General features: G+C 50.9%; 1 protein-coding gene across 1 annotated transcript in view; it reads right to left on the bottom strand.

The window, feature by feature from the left end:
• TBX20 (T-box 20) overlaps positions 1-13404 on the bottom strand; it is a 36781-nt gene extending 23377 nt beyond the window's left edge. The window contains exons 1-5 of the mRNA NM_204144.2: positions 13176-13404; positions 11616-11850; positions 10271-10435; positions 5146-5254; positions 287-445 (exon numbers count right to left, since the gene is read on the bottom strand). Of these exons, the coding sequence (NP_989475.1) occupies positions 287-445; positions 5146-5254; positions 10271-10435; positions 11616-11850; positions 13176-13302 (795 nt within the window). The 5' untranslated portion in view covers positions 13303-13404. The remainder of the gene's footprint in view (positions 1-286; positions 446-5145; positions 5255-10270; positions 10436-11615; positions 11851-13175) is intronic.
• Between the last annotated feature and the right edge of the window lie 969 nt (positions 13405-14373).

The raw sequence follows: 14373 nt of genomic DNA, 5'->3' as shown, positions 1-14373 counted from the left end.
TAATACGCAAACTGCCTTGTATAGAAAGAAGGGGAAAAAAATGAAAGCTACTTTCATGTCATCTTTATTCCTGTGAATAATTCTTATGTCCCTTTGAAGTTAGCTGAACTATCCATATACATAAGAATGACTTGTGAATATGAATGAAGCCAGCCAAAGCCACTACAAACATTAGAATGCAAAGGTAGGTTGTATCAGAAACTTTGCTAGACAAGACTGGGGGAAAAAGGAATTTTTAGCAGGGTGGAATTTAACCATATCTGTGCAAATTAGCAACCGTACTCACCAATTGATTCTGGTAGGCTGTGACAGCAGTAAAAACTGTCTCTGGAAAGATAAACGTCCTGAACTCTTCAGATTTCAGATTTAACAAAGAAGCCGTGTGATCTTTCTTCTTAATGATGTGGACTCTTGGCTGGTACTTGTGCATGGAGTTTAAAATGATCTGCAAGAAAGAATTACAAGGCACTGTCCTGAGAGGAAGATTAACAAGACCCTTAAAGACTATAAAACTGGTCAGGGGCTGATTCTGGCAATGAGCTCTTCAGATCTTTTGAGAAGATCCTGACTTCAGAAAATGAAGCCGTAGAAGGAGTCAGTTCAAGAGCTGGTTTCCTCTGCCTCCTATGTTACTGGTAAGCATCCATTTTTGGAGCATAAGTACCTATTCTTACAGACGAGGTGTGTTACCTACATGACATTATTGCTTGTACGGGACCTAGTTTGCAGGTTTCACCTGCAAATGTGGGTATTTTATTCTTGAAAGTGTATGACCAAGGCCTAACATTTACGAAATCATGCAGGTGCAGAATGTAGAAAGCCAAGAAACACCCCCCTCCAAAAAAAAAAAAAAAAAAAACCAAAAAAAACAAAAAAAAAAAACCCCACCAATGCCAGCACAAACTGTCTGACCAAAAAATAAAACTTCCCAGACCTTTATATGATAGAAAGCCTTTAAAGCAACCTACATGATAGATGTTCTTCACCATAAACTACCAAAAATGAAAGAAGAGAAACAGAAACCCCAAATGACCAAGTTTTTCCATTTTGTCTCATTAATTCTTGTTTGTGGGCCCCCAAAATAATTCTAAACTTAGCATACCAACTAACTAATTCCAATGTTCACTGGCGTCAAACAGCGATTCCCATTTGCTTGAATTACCATGGGATGGAGGTCTTTTTGGCTGCCTCTAACCACAGCATTACAATATAAGAATTAAATACAGAGTTCGGCTTGCACCAGTCCTTGTTTTGGATATAATCACAGTCACAAGACTAAATTGGCAAAGGAGTGGGTGGTTCTATTTTACAGGGGCCATAACTACACTGCAGCCAGCTCTGTACATCTGGAATAGCTAATGTGCATTCCTTGGGAAGCGTTAACTTCAGCTGAAACACAGCAGAAGCAGGGCAGTACTTTGTGCTAGCTCAGTGAATAGGAAAGGTTGCATGTCTTTGTTTTTCCTCTGGGGCCAAATATTGCTATGACATGCACTGTGACTCCAGGGGTGAGGGATGAACATCGCAGAAGTCACTTCAGGAGCCATTGTCCATTAAAGTGATTCATGTCAGCCCCTACCACCTAAGATCCTTTTTCTGATCACTTCCACCATTTTATCATACACTCACAATGGTCATTGACATGGGTCATTGACATGACTGCTACTATCCTCAGCACATTTCTATATCTCTGTAAGATTTTGTCTTACCAGCCTTGTCTCAGACCATTCTAGGCAGCCAGAAGAGACCTTTGAAAGGACAGTGTGGAGATGGTGTGAGCTTACCAAGGGCTTGGACCACAGACCATGGTCTGTCATGGCCGCAATATCCAGGCTCCAGCACCACATCTGAGTAGCAGCCAAGCAGGAGGAGGAGCAGGTTGTGACACAGCAGCCCCACACATTCCCCTTCCCCTCATTCCTCTGTGACCATCAGTCATGAGAAAAAAACTCTGTTTCCCAAACAACACCATGTAATTCTTTGAGAGCTTTCCAAATCCAAAAGCACACAAGTAACAACCTCTGCCGCCATTTTCTACACCACACATTCCCCAAAGAAGCAAATCAGGACCAAAACAGCTGAATGCAGCCCGAAAGTGACAGGAGACCCATGGCCAAGGTGGAGGGCCCTTGTTAAGATTCTCTGCATGCGGTGCTTCGCCTGCATCCCCACACAGGCTGCACTCACTGGAGACTGCACAAAGCTACCACCTTAATTCACTGTTGGGTGTCAGGGCTATGGAAACAACCTGGAGGATCTGGCTACATCAGGTGCTCACTGGTCATTTAGCATGACCACAGGCCTCTGGCCATCCCATCTGCCCCCAGACTGACACCTCAGGCAGGGAGGTGGCCAGAACAGGTCCTTCTAGGATTAGCAGGGGCCCGGTGGGCCTTGTGGGCAACTGGCTCCCACCAATGGCAGGCCAGTCACCAGAAGCAATCTGGATGCCAGATGCGAAATCCCTGAGGTGGCTTAGAATTTGGGAACTGTGCTGGGAATTCAGCTTCCACATTAGCTCAGGAAGAGAGTTGCTGGGCCAGGTTTGCTTTTTAAAAGCCTGTAGATTCCTAACTTCTGCCAGGTTAACTTTAAGAAACACCTGGGCGTAACCGCCTGTGGCTATTCTGAAATCCCAGCTTTCACAGTTGCCTGTGTTCACACCTCCATGTTTGCTTTTGCAAACGTTCATCTGTTTAAGTTTTGCTATCATAAATGCCAGAAAAGCAATTATGATTATGTGTACACTCATGATTCACCTCACCATAAACAAGAAATAATGCCACCACAACTGAGTGCAACCAAAAGTCCCAGGAAGAACAGCCGGTGTGAAAAACATCACCAGAAATCTGGAAAATATCCTGCTCATCAGTGTATCACAAGCAGAAAAAAAAGGAAGAGGAATTACTTGCTCTGCTGCAGAAATCCAGAGGCGAGAGCCATTTCCTTTCTCTGGTAAGGATATCTGCAAGTGTTTCCATGGTGCAAACTGTATGTCATGCACACAGAGATAAGACTTCTGCTTGATGCTTGGGGAGAAAATGTTCATAGCTATGGGGTTATGTGTGCTGCTGAAGATACACAGCAGCAACGCTTGCCAACTCCAGAAGTCTCAGAATAAGAGAAAACAAACAAATGGTAAGGCAAACAAATGCCTCTCTTTTCTTCAGATTCCTTTTCAGGAAACTAACCACTCTACAAATAAAACACCGCAATTACCTTAACAACCAAAACTGTCTTCTGGATGATGGAGAAAGCAAGCCACTAGAACAAACTGAAATTAGGCTGGTTCTAACTGCTGCACCCATAACTAGTATCTAAAGACAGGTTTTAGGTCATTAAAGCTTCCTCAGGAAGTAACACGCCTTATCAAATGTAATTAACATTTTATCAGGATAATTAAAAAGATCTCCTCAGCAAAGCACAGCTCTTTCAAACAAAAAGGGAATCTTTGAGAGGCATTTCCATTCCTCCCTTCTCTTGGACCTCAGCAGACCCATTGGCCATGCCACAGCTAACACCCTTTAAAGGCTTCGGAGGAGGAATTCACTCCTTCATTCTATAGAGCATCCAGACATGATATTTACACGGCTTCATAAGGCAGCACGTAAAACCTGACACCCTCATTTGGAATATAGAACATGAAGAAACACAAAAAAGGGAGTGCTCCACGATAGCATAATACGTGTCACACAAATCTCAACCCTGGATCAAGCCTTCCAGGCTTATTCTTAACCAAATGTGCAAAACTTTCCATTAACTTCAGCCATCCAAAGCCTTTGTGTAAAGAAAGCGTTCCACCTCCGCCACTTGGAAAGTGAACCACTGGCCACACCTCACCCGCTGCGGGCCATGTTTCCCCGCTGCCTGCCTGCAAAACACTGACATCTTGCTCTGTTATGTGTCCCTATTCCCGACAGCTTCGCAGACCGACTTCTTTATACTCATCTGGGCTTCTGGGAACTGCACCGCTCCTAACTAGTGTGCGATATACTGCTGCAAGCCCATTATTACAGGCACACATGGCCCCTGTTATGATGAAAAATGCTTCTTTTTAAATGCGCACTTATACTGCTCTATCATCACTCGGTGAAAGAGCCCACAAATCTTCAGCTTTGCCCTTCTACAGACTATGAAATAAGAGGGGGAAAAAAAGACAGCCTCTGCTAGTCCCTCTGCTAGGAAGGGAGCAGTGCTGGAAACTGGATTCAAGAAAAATATATCCACACACAGAGCTTAACGAAGAACAACACGTAGGCATCTAGCTGAGCATGTTTTTAAAGGAACTATTTTTTGATTGTTTGTTTCTAGAAGGATTTTTAAATGCAAATGACTGTGGTTCAATTTTTAGGTCTTGAAATGATCACAAATGCTCTCTCAGATGAGAAGCTTTAGCACCAAGTGCAGCTCAGGTGGTCTGCTGCCACCTCAGCCAGCCTGCAAAAGCAACAAGCAGCACTCTGTGGGGGCCTTGCTGACACCACGGACACCACTATTGCTCTGCATTACCGGTCATTTACCCCCTGGCACGCGTCAGAGCTCATAATGAGCCCCCTCATCCTGACACTTCATTTACTGACCCTGCATTTAGGCTCTTTCCTTTCAACTCCCCCATTCTCAGCCAATAAGCCTATCCACCGGGTTCCAGCTAGGACTCCTGACATCAGGCTGGTACCGACAAGACCAAATTTCTTTTGGGGCCGGTTTTCTCCAGCGCATCAAGTGAATGCCGTGGTACGCTGACTTTCAGGCATCCCATAGTTATTTCAAGAGCTGTTGAGGCACATTTCATATTACCATATCCCTTCTTGTGGTGTCTTTTCTGCTAACTCCATGCCCAACTTGTGTTGAGTCTCGAGGTAAAAGAGTTCTTGTGGAAGAACTCAATCCTAAGAGATGGCCTGCAATGAGAGGCATCTTCCAAGCACACAGGGACAAGCATGCAAGCCTGCAAGCCAGGGTGGGTCACTAAGCCTGCTGCCAAGTCACAGCAAGGCAAATGCAGGAGCACAGCACAGAGCTCAGTCCTCCCTTTTCTCCCTCACTGAAATGCTCAGCTCCACCCCAAGTGTTTCCCCATCCCCAACGGATGCAGTGTCAGAGTGCTGTTTCTCCTGGTCCTTTCCCCCAAGAAGGGCTACTCACGTGGCCATGCTGATCCAGCTCGTTGTTCGTGAGCTTCACTTTCTCGAACGACACCATCTGCTTCATCAACTGCTCACCCGTGAACGGGGAGTCGGGGTGCACGTACAGCCTAAAAGACACGGCGAAAAGACCTCTGCGTGAAAACTTGACTCAAATAGGTACCAACTCCATAGGAAAATGCAAAGCAAAATTTTGCTTTCAAGATGTGCCGTGGTTTCACAGCAGTGGGTTTCCTGAGAGCTCTGGGCAATACAGATCTGCTAGTCCAGCAAGAAGCATGCAATCTGCCCAGATGAATGAATGCCATTAATGAAAGACAGTAAAGCAGATTCCTGAAGTTGTTTAGTTCACAGGGACATAATGAAGAATTCTGTGACCAAGTGCTAGATTGCTCCCTGGCCATAGCTATTATTTTATCTAGTTATCTAAAATGGAGACATTAACTAACGGTCACTGTTGCTTCTTTTCCCAAATGAAAAATTGATCGTCTTTCCCCACAGCTGTACTAACAAGCACTTAAAATAACAATGACTACAGCTCCAAGAGAAAAAACACAGTGTCATTAGGGAGATAATGGGGGAATGCAGATAAAAATGCATTTTTCTTTATATGTAACATTAAGCCGTGATAATGATTTTAACCTGCGTTCGATCACACGTTGGCTGTGGTGACGTGTGTTTATAAGAGGTTGAGGGCTGCAGTCCAGGACAGTGGTCTGACATGAAAGTAATTAATTGCAACGCTGTAATTAACAGCCCACAACCTAGGAAATTAAGCAGAAGAAAAGGAAGTAAGGAAGACATGTAGATAGAATGATATATACGTTATGACTGGACTCAGTGCAAGTGCCGGGCTATTTAAAAACAATGATTTTATACGAATAATATAGTGATAAAAATGATTTCACTTGAAAGTGCTTTTGGGATAGCAAATTAAGGGCTGAATTAGAGCTTCAGCCAGTGCAAACCAGGCTGGTTCTGCTGCTGTCGGTGCGCGTTATCACTTGCAGAGGGCCTGGCTCTCTACAGACAAGGTTTTTGGCCACTCCAAGAGATTCCCTCCATCACGCAAGGCTGAGATGCTGGCTGAGAGAGAGAATTTGTTTGCTTTTCTTTTTTTCTCACTGAGCCATGGTTCTAGTTAAGCAAAAGGAGAATGGAAAACCCACAAAACAATGAGGCATAACTGCCTGAAGGACCACGCAGGTCCCTAATCAACAAACAGCTGAGCTAAAGCCCCCTGAGGCACCGCTCTGCTGCTCCAAGAGGAAAGAGATGTGATCGTGGGCTCTCTGTTTTGCCAACAGAATCCACAAGGCACAGTCCTGCTGGTGAAACTGAAGCTTTACTGGCACAGCTCACTCCAGGCGGGCAGGATGTTTTCCTTCTCTTGATCCGCAGCACCGCTTGGCTGGTGCAGCTGCACCCATGGGAGGGATGCTGCGCCAGCGAGCCCAACACACAGGGTCCTCCCTGCTCCCAGCTGTAGAGCAAGGCTCGCGAGGAAATAACAGTGCGCCTGAAAACCTAAGATCTTTTATCAAAATCCACTTCGCTTTCCTGTATAAAACAGTAAAAACGTGGATTTTCGAAGCCTCAAATTACAGAAGGCAAAGAAAAAACAATCCTGACCATATCGCTTCCAGCCCCTGCATCTCTGCAGCCAGTCTCATGATTTTTTTGGAGCCTGACTCCTAGTTTTGCATGTCTGGATAGCTAATGCTGTTTACTGTGATCAGAGAGCATCAGGCTCAGCAAGGTTTGGCTAATTGGGACCAAAAAGCCAAACTATTTCAAATATGCACTTGGGGAGCGAGTAAGGATCTTTGTGTGCCTACAAGCCGAGCACCATTGTTTTATGCCATATGCGGTTAATGGCTGGCACAGCACTCATGCTGTGAATGAGTTAGCAGCGAGCTAGCAGGGAAGACGCAGAAGGATTGGCACCCGAACAGTGGTTAGGCACACGTGTAATAAACCTGGCTTTTCCATGCTGATGCACCGCATGCCTCCAATCCCGCTGCACGCGTGGCCCCACCTGACTGACCGCACCTCCCCGCACGCTTCTCCTGCAGCCTGACCCTGCAGCAGAGGGCTCAGAGCTAAATGCATTGCCCTCCGAGGCTGGGAAAGCTGATGTGAGTGGATTAGAGAAATAAACGCGCGCATTCCTGCATTGCACACAAAACAGCCCCGGAGCTGCGCGAGCTCTGCTGCCCACGGCCGGATGCGGGGATCATTTGCCCGAGCTCACTGCAGCTTCGGGAGCCTTATTTGGTTGTGAATTTGCTCCACGGTGTTTCATGATACAGCCCAGGTTTGGGTACGGTTTCCTTCATGCATAGTTGGGAGTGCTGCAGTGCTCTGCTTATGTTTAGTTTAGCAGCTGTTCTGGTCCTACAAGCCCTAAAGCTTCTACACATGCTGCTTTTGATTACCTTTGCATCCCAAACAGATAATTTTCAAAGTACAATGCCTTTAAAAAGTTTCCTCCGTGAGTGCGCGAGCACTACAATTCTATTAAATAAATGATGATGGGCATCTGACTGCAGCCACATAAAATGTGTATGTGGAGGGGAGTGGGAGGGGGGGGGGACTTAATGAGTGAAAGAAAGGAGATGAAAAAGAAGAGGGGCAAACACATGTACATGCTGAAACTGATTCTTTCTCACAGCCTTAGCAATTTGGAAGAACAAACACGAAGTATCACACAGGAATTCTATTTCCAGATAGCACCCTAGCAGATTGACAAAGCACTCTCTTGAAAAGTAGCTTTATGCAAGTGTTCGCTGCAGCACAAACTTGTCTGACAGCAGGAAGACAGGGATATTACTGCTTCTCGCAGCAAGTTCCCTGAAGGGCTCATCTTTCAGAGGGAATCACAGCTTACCGTTCAATTCTGAGGAAGGTTGGCTTAGAGCTGAAAGTTGGTTTTATAATAAGAAAGGGCAGAGAAACTCACGGGTTTGATTCTGCAAAGCCTTACGTGTAGGCATAAGGGGACTCCTGAGCAATCCTCAGGTTGCGGTGGTACCCACACGGATGAGGGCAGAGAGGTGCATGGGGAGGCAGCGCCTCGGGACCTGCTCAGGTGAGGAGAGACACAGCCGTGCGCCTGGGGAGGAAGGGGTGTGAGAGAGTGCTGCCGGAAGGGCTCCTCTCAGCAGAGCAGGAGCAGATCCATTCAGGATGGGAACGGTGCTGCTTTCTGCTCGGGCAGGATGGAGGCCTCCTGTGTCAAAAGTACCAATGCTCTGCCAACAGCATCGGCGACGCAAACAGCGGCACGCTCCTCCTCTTGCCAACCTTTCCTTACCCAATAATTATAGGAGCAGAAAGCGCATGTACGCATCACCGTGCGTACAGAGGAGATGTAACCTGTGTCTGCTGTCAGTCTGTTGGCTGAACAACCCGAAAAGGAAATGAGATGTGCAGCAGAGGTACACGTTTGCACACAGGAGCACTGACCCAACAGGAACCTTAGAGAGCTGCCACCAGACGGTGGTAATTAATGTTAAATTCCAGCAAGGTTTGACCCCAGCCCTGTAGCAGCTAACAGGAGAGGAGCTGCTCATTATTTCAAAGGATCGGTCTCTTATCTTATATTGTGAATGTTTCCCCGTTGAGCTAGCCGATGTGCCGATCAGCAGCCTACCTAAGGGTACCCCAAAAGGCGCATAAACAAATGCTAAAGGGAGAAGCCTGCCCTGAAACTATTTCTGTCCTTCCCCTATTTTTTTTCTTTCGGTGCTGACTCCTTTGGAGCAGGACCCATCTATTTGCTGTGGGGTTTGATCAGTGCCCATTACGATACCCCAAATGAAGCCCTCTGACGCCAACCACGCTGCAGGAAGGAGCTTTTGGCCACGAAAACAAAGCTGCCATAACTCCTGGGTTGCTGCTTTAATAACAGCTTCTCCGTGCACTCCTCCTGCGTACTTCCCCGAGCCGCCTTCAGAGACGAGCAGTCAGCAGGATTTCAGCGGAGCTCTGCTCCGACGAGGAAATCTCTCAGCGTTCGGTCCCCAAACAAACCCATCAAAACAAAGCGCTGCCACTCCTTGCTTCTCTCCTAACGTCTCTCTCTCTCTCTCTAATAAGCAAGATCTCAGCCCCGGGCTAAGGCACCTGGCGCTGCCCGCGATGCCTGCGCGGAGCCCTCCGCCGGCGCTACCCCCGTCCACCCGCAGCTCCGGCTGAGCAGCGCCGGTCGCGTTGTGGTCCCGTCCCGCGGGGTTCGGGGACAGCAGCGCGCAACGCATCGCAGTGCCGTGCGGAGGCTGCGCCGCTGAACCGCTGCACTCTGCCCGGAGCCGCGGCTTCCCCGTGCCGGGAGGAGCCGTGCTCATCAACGGCGGTAAGGGAATGCTCATAGACGTTCGTTTCCTACAGCGTTTTGCTCCTGTACAGAAGAGGTGTTGCTGCAGAGAAAATAGCTTTGCTTGTCGGTGGGTTTTGGGTTTGTTTTTTTTCCCCCTAAAATCTCAAGATCTACCAGAGTTCCTCAACAAGAAACCCTCTGTGCCATAGGACTGACCTACACTTCACTCACTCATCACATAAGGGACAACTAAAGGCAAGAATCAAAGTATCGGTCAGTAAGCACTGGGCATGTTTTTAAGAACTAATATAACGTTCAGCATAAGCAGCACTGCACTGTAACGTGGCATTTCTGCCAGATTTGGATTGCGTTAAATTATAAGGTCAGACGTAGCGGGGAGGGCAGAACAAACCCAGGGACAAAGCAATGGGTTTTTGAATTTTTTTTCCGATCTGAACTGAGGTAAACTTCATTTCAAAATACAGACGGACAGAAAAGAGCCTTCAGCCAGCAGCTTCCTTTAGAAACGCACGCACATAAGCAAGAGCCTTCGGCCAAACCCCGTTCGCCCTCGAACTCTCGGTATAAATCAGCCCTCAAACGGAGATCTGAGGCCCCGCTCCGCACCATAGAAATTAATCCGAGCTCTGAGATCGGGTTTGTCGGGCGCGGACTCGAGCTCTCAGAGCGCTGTTTGCAAACGGCATCAAAGATTAATAGGAGGTATTTCAGGAAGGTGGGGGGGGGGGGGGTATGAAAAAGAAATAAAGGGAAGGGGAAAAATCCAGCTGCGGAGCCCACAAACCTTGCTGGGAGAGGAGGGTCGGCTTTGCCAGCCACCAGCCAGGAGGAGCGGTGGTAGGCATATCTGTATCTCTTATTGTCCACCGGAACGATATCCATTAGCACGATGTACTTGGCTTCAGGATCCACTCCCGAGAAAGAAACCCTGATCGTGGGAAACATCCTCCTGGAACAGAGGAAAGCAGGAAATAAATACGGGGACAGGGGATAGAAAGAAGAGCTGAAGAAAAGCTGCTAGAAAGGGAATTTCTATCCAAACCTCCTGAAAAAAAAGATGAAATAAATGAAGGCATCGACCAATACTGCTTCAGTGCGACAGAAATCGCATCCTGTGCACCTCTACAATATACACAGAAGCGCTGCTCGAAGCTCAAACGATTTCTTTAAAGCAAAAAGAGAAATGGCAAAAGTGAAAGAGTAAAGGAGACAACGAGTCTTGCCGGGTTACGAGCAGCACGCAGAGCTTCCGGAAAGTCGTTGTGCCAAAGAAACACGGAGATAAGTCTGTTTTTAATGGGATACGTGCTGGAGCTACAGCAATAACGCAGCGGTTAATTCAGCAAACACGCTCACCGATCTCAGATGCATTCCTACAGTGTTGCTGAGGGGCATTCTGAGAATTCAGCCCTCCCTTCAGCATTAACATTTTGACAAATTTCACAGTTTTAAAGCGTAAGCTTTTTCTGCCGTAGACCAGAAATAGCTCTAAACCACTTTAAAGAGATTATTACTGTTGTTGTTATTTTTAATGAGCTCCAAATTCCAGATTTTGTACATCCGTTGGGGTTATTTTTTTAACAGATACTGCCGGAGCCGTTCCTTAGAGAAACAGTCAGCAAACTGCGTTCCCAGCGAGTCACTTCGGGACAAACCCCGAGCAGACGCTCGGCTCGTCCGGGCTGCGCGTTACCGACCCCAACCCAAAAACCTCCGTGGAAAAACGGAACGGTCTGAGGCGACAGCAAAGCCTGGAGTCCTTCTGCGCGCTATTTACAAACGAGAGCAGCGATAATCTCCGCTTTCCGCCCGGCGTCCGTGCCGGCACAGCCCCGAGCTCACAGCCGGGAGCCCGCGCCGCTGAGTGCGGGCAGCTCCGAGCACAACCACAGCTCCACCGCACGGCTCTCCCCTGCGCGCCCCGCGCAGCGCAGCGCGCACCGTACGCGGGCTGCTCCCAACCCTGTCCGCGCTGCGCTCCCGGGTCACAGCCGGCAGCTGGGACTTTTTTTCGTCTCTATTTCCTCCGTACACCCCTTTATTTTTTAAAATTTCTCTCTTTTTCTTGCTTTCGCTACCGCAACCCTCCCCTTTCCCCGGCGCTGCCGTCGGGCCGCCGCCAGCCGTACCTGCCGGACTTGGTGATGATCATCTCGGTGCCCAGCTCGTGAAACTTGTCCCACAGCTCCTTGGTCTCCAGGCTGCAGGAGATTTTGGCCATCTCCTCGCTGGGGATGATGGGTGTGGTGGGGATGAGGGGCTCGGTACACAGGGCCGAGGGGCTGCCGCTGAAGTCCCCGTGGGGCTCCAGGCCGGACAGATCGCTCAGAGGCTGCGCGCAGGAGGACTTCTCAACGAATTGCTCTGCGGGGTTCGGGGGAGAGGAGACAGAGAGGGGACGTTGAGCCGGGGAGAGCTGCCGGCAAAAAGCGCTTTCCAAAAATGAGGCATTTCTCGCTCGGTCGGGCCCCTCCTTCCAGCGCTCCCTCAGAGCCGCGCTGCTCCTCCGGCCGGTGATTTGAGCGAGAATATGGGGAGCCTGGCTCCAGCCCTTCATCCCCAAAAGACGGGAGGGATGCCCGGAGCCGACCCCGGCTGCGGGACGCGGCGGCTGGGGGCTGGGGGTGGCTGAGGGGAGAGACTGGAAAGGGGATTTCCCCCAGATCTCCAGATAATAGAAGCAGGGGTACAGGCAGTCGTTTCGTTTGGATTTCTAAGTGAATGGCGTGGGGAAATGGGTCAAAAAAAAATAATATTGGAAAATCGATTAAGCGAGCGTTTCTAAAAATAAAAAAATAAAATAATAGCAGTCATAAAGAGAGAGAGAGAGAGAGAACGAGAGAAATAGCCAAGCTTAGCCCGCGTAAATGTGCCCACCAGGCTCACTGTGACACAGCCGGCCTGCACGGTGCCTCAGCAAAGAAATAAAGTTGGCGATGGACCCCCGGAATACCCTGGCGGGGGGCTCGGAGGGAACGCGCAGAGAGCGGCCCTTCCCGTCCCCCCAGCCCAGGGTCACGTCGGGCGGTGGCCCCGTGAGCGCGGTGCTGATTTCTTGTAGAGCTCTGCACTCTTGGGTACGCGCAAGGAACGCAAGGCACACGGATTGGCGATGGGGGTGCAGGGCGTCTTTTTAATATCCTTCGGGAACGGGAACGCGGGAGATCGAAAAGAAGGCAAATCGCTCACCCGAAAGTCACCCGGAATGGCCAGAAATACCCCCACCCGCCGGCCCGGATGCCGCGGGCTGCCGCTCGGAGCCCGCAGCGAGCGCTTGGAGTGAGGGGCTGCGGGGCTGCGGGGCTGCGGGCAGTTCTGTCCTCCCCCGTGTACCCCGGGGCTTCTTTTCTTTGACTTTGAGAACCACGGGTGATTCGCTTCGCGTATTTCAGCGCTTTATGTCGCAGCAGAAGAGAGAAACGCGGCTACCTCGGGGCGTGAGATTATTCTACGAATGGCGAAGCCCGATAAAGAAACGGCGGAACGGAACCCGGAGGGACCCACGAAAGGGGTTACGCTCCGAGCAGCCTCTCCCGAAAGCGACGAAAAAAAGACCGGAGCGGCTTTGGCGGAGCGGTTCCGCGGGGGGAGCGGGGAGAGGCAGAGCCGGGCCGGAGCGTGGGCCGGGCCCCGTCCCCACACCGCCCACGCCGCCCACCTGCGCCCGCCGCCCGCCCACCCGCGCTCACCCAGAGGCTTGATGGTGCTCTCGGCGGCCTCCTTGTCCTTGGAGCTGCCGCTCGACATGAGGGCGGCGATGGAGAAGGCGTTGGCCCGCGACGAGAGCTGCGGCTTCGGGGGCGGTGTGTACTCCATGGCGAGCCCCGCTGGGGCGGCTCGGCTCGGCTCCGCTATGCTCCTCTCCGTCCCGTCCCGTCCCGTCCCGTCCCGTCCCGTCCCGTCGCAGCGGCTCTCTGCGGCCGGGCCCGCGCTCTCCCCCGCCTTAACGCGCGGCCGCCGAGATGCTATCGGCCGGCGGCCAATCGGCGGCGGGACACGTCAAGGGCCCCGGGCTCGGCGCGGCCGCGGAGGAGGGGGCGGAGGCGGGAGGAGGAGGAGGATGGAGCCGGAGGAGGATGCGGGAGGAGGAGGAGGAGGAGGAGGAGGAGGATGCGGGAGGAGGAGGAGGAGGAGGAGGAGGAGGAGGAGGGGTGGGCAGGGGGCGGCCGCCCCCGCGCTCCTTCCGCGGGCGCTGAGCTCCCCCGGGCCGCCCCGCGCTCGGCGTTGGTTTTCCCGCAGCGAAACCACGCGTGCTTTGTGGCGGTCCCGCGGAGTCCCAGAGCACCGAGTGCTGCTGGTGGAGCGCGCAGGGCGCGGAGATCCACGAGAGACACAGCTGAGGGGTGCTCCGGGGGAGCGATGGGAACTGGCTGTGCCCCGTGTTCCCTTCAGCTCTCAGAGTCACAGAACCACAGGGTGTCCCAGGCTGGAAGGGGCCCACGAGGACCGTGGAGCGCAGCTCCCGGCTCCGCACAGCACCGCCCCACCGTGTGAGCGTAAATAAAGAAGCGGGAACGTATCCGAAGTCCTTCGAATAAAAGAAACCGAACGGGTTTGCTCCCCGAACCGACCCAAGGGCAGGAGCGAATTTGTCTCTAAAGCTTCTAAACTCAAAACGGGGTCCGGGAGCGCTGCAGGGGCGGCAGCGCGCTGCTGGGATCACTGAAGAGCACCCGCGGAGCTGCCCGTGCATCAGCGGCACTCGGTCAGTGCATATATACACGCTGCGTGACAAACGCGTATTCAATACGAAAATAAAATGAAATAAAATAAGTGTACAGAGGAGATCTCGCTTTGCCCCGAAGGAGATCCGGCAGCTCTCTGGGCCGCCGCCCGCACGGATGGGGCGAACGGAGAGCCCAGCGCCCGCCGCACGGCAGCAGCGGC

Source organism: Gallus gallus, chromosome 2, assembly GCF_016699485.2.
Source record: "Gallus gallus isolate bGalGal1 chromosome 2, bGalGal1.mat.broiler.GRCg7b, whole genome shotgun sequence".
NCBI lineage: Eukaryota > Metazoa > Chordata > Aves > Galliformes > Phasianidae > Gallus > Gallus gallus.
Note: the sequence above shows the minus strand (reverse complement) of the source record. Positions and strands in the feature narration are given on the sequence as shown.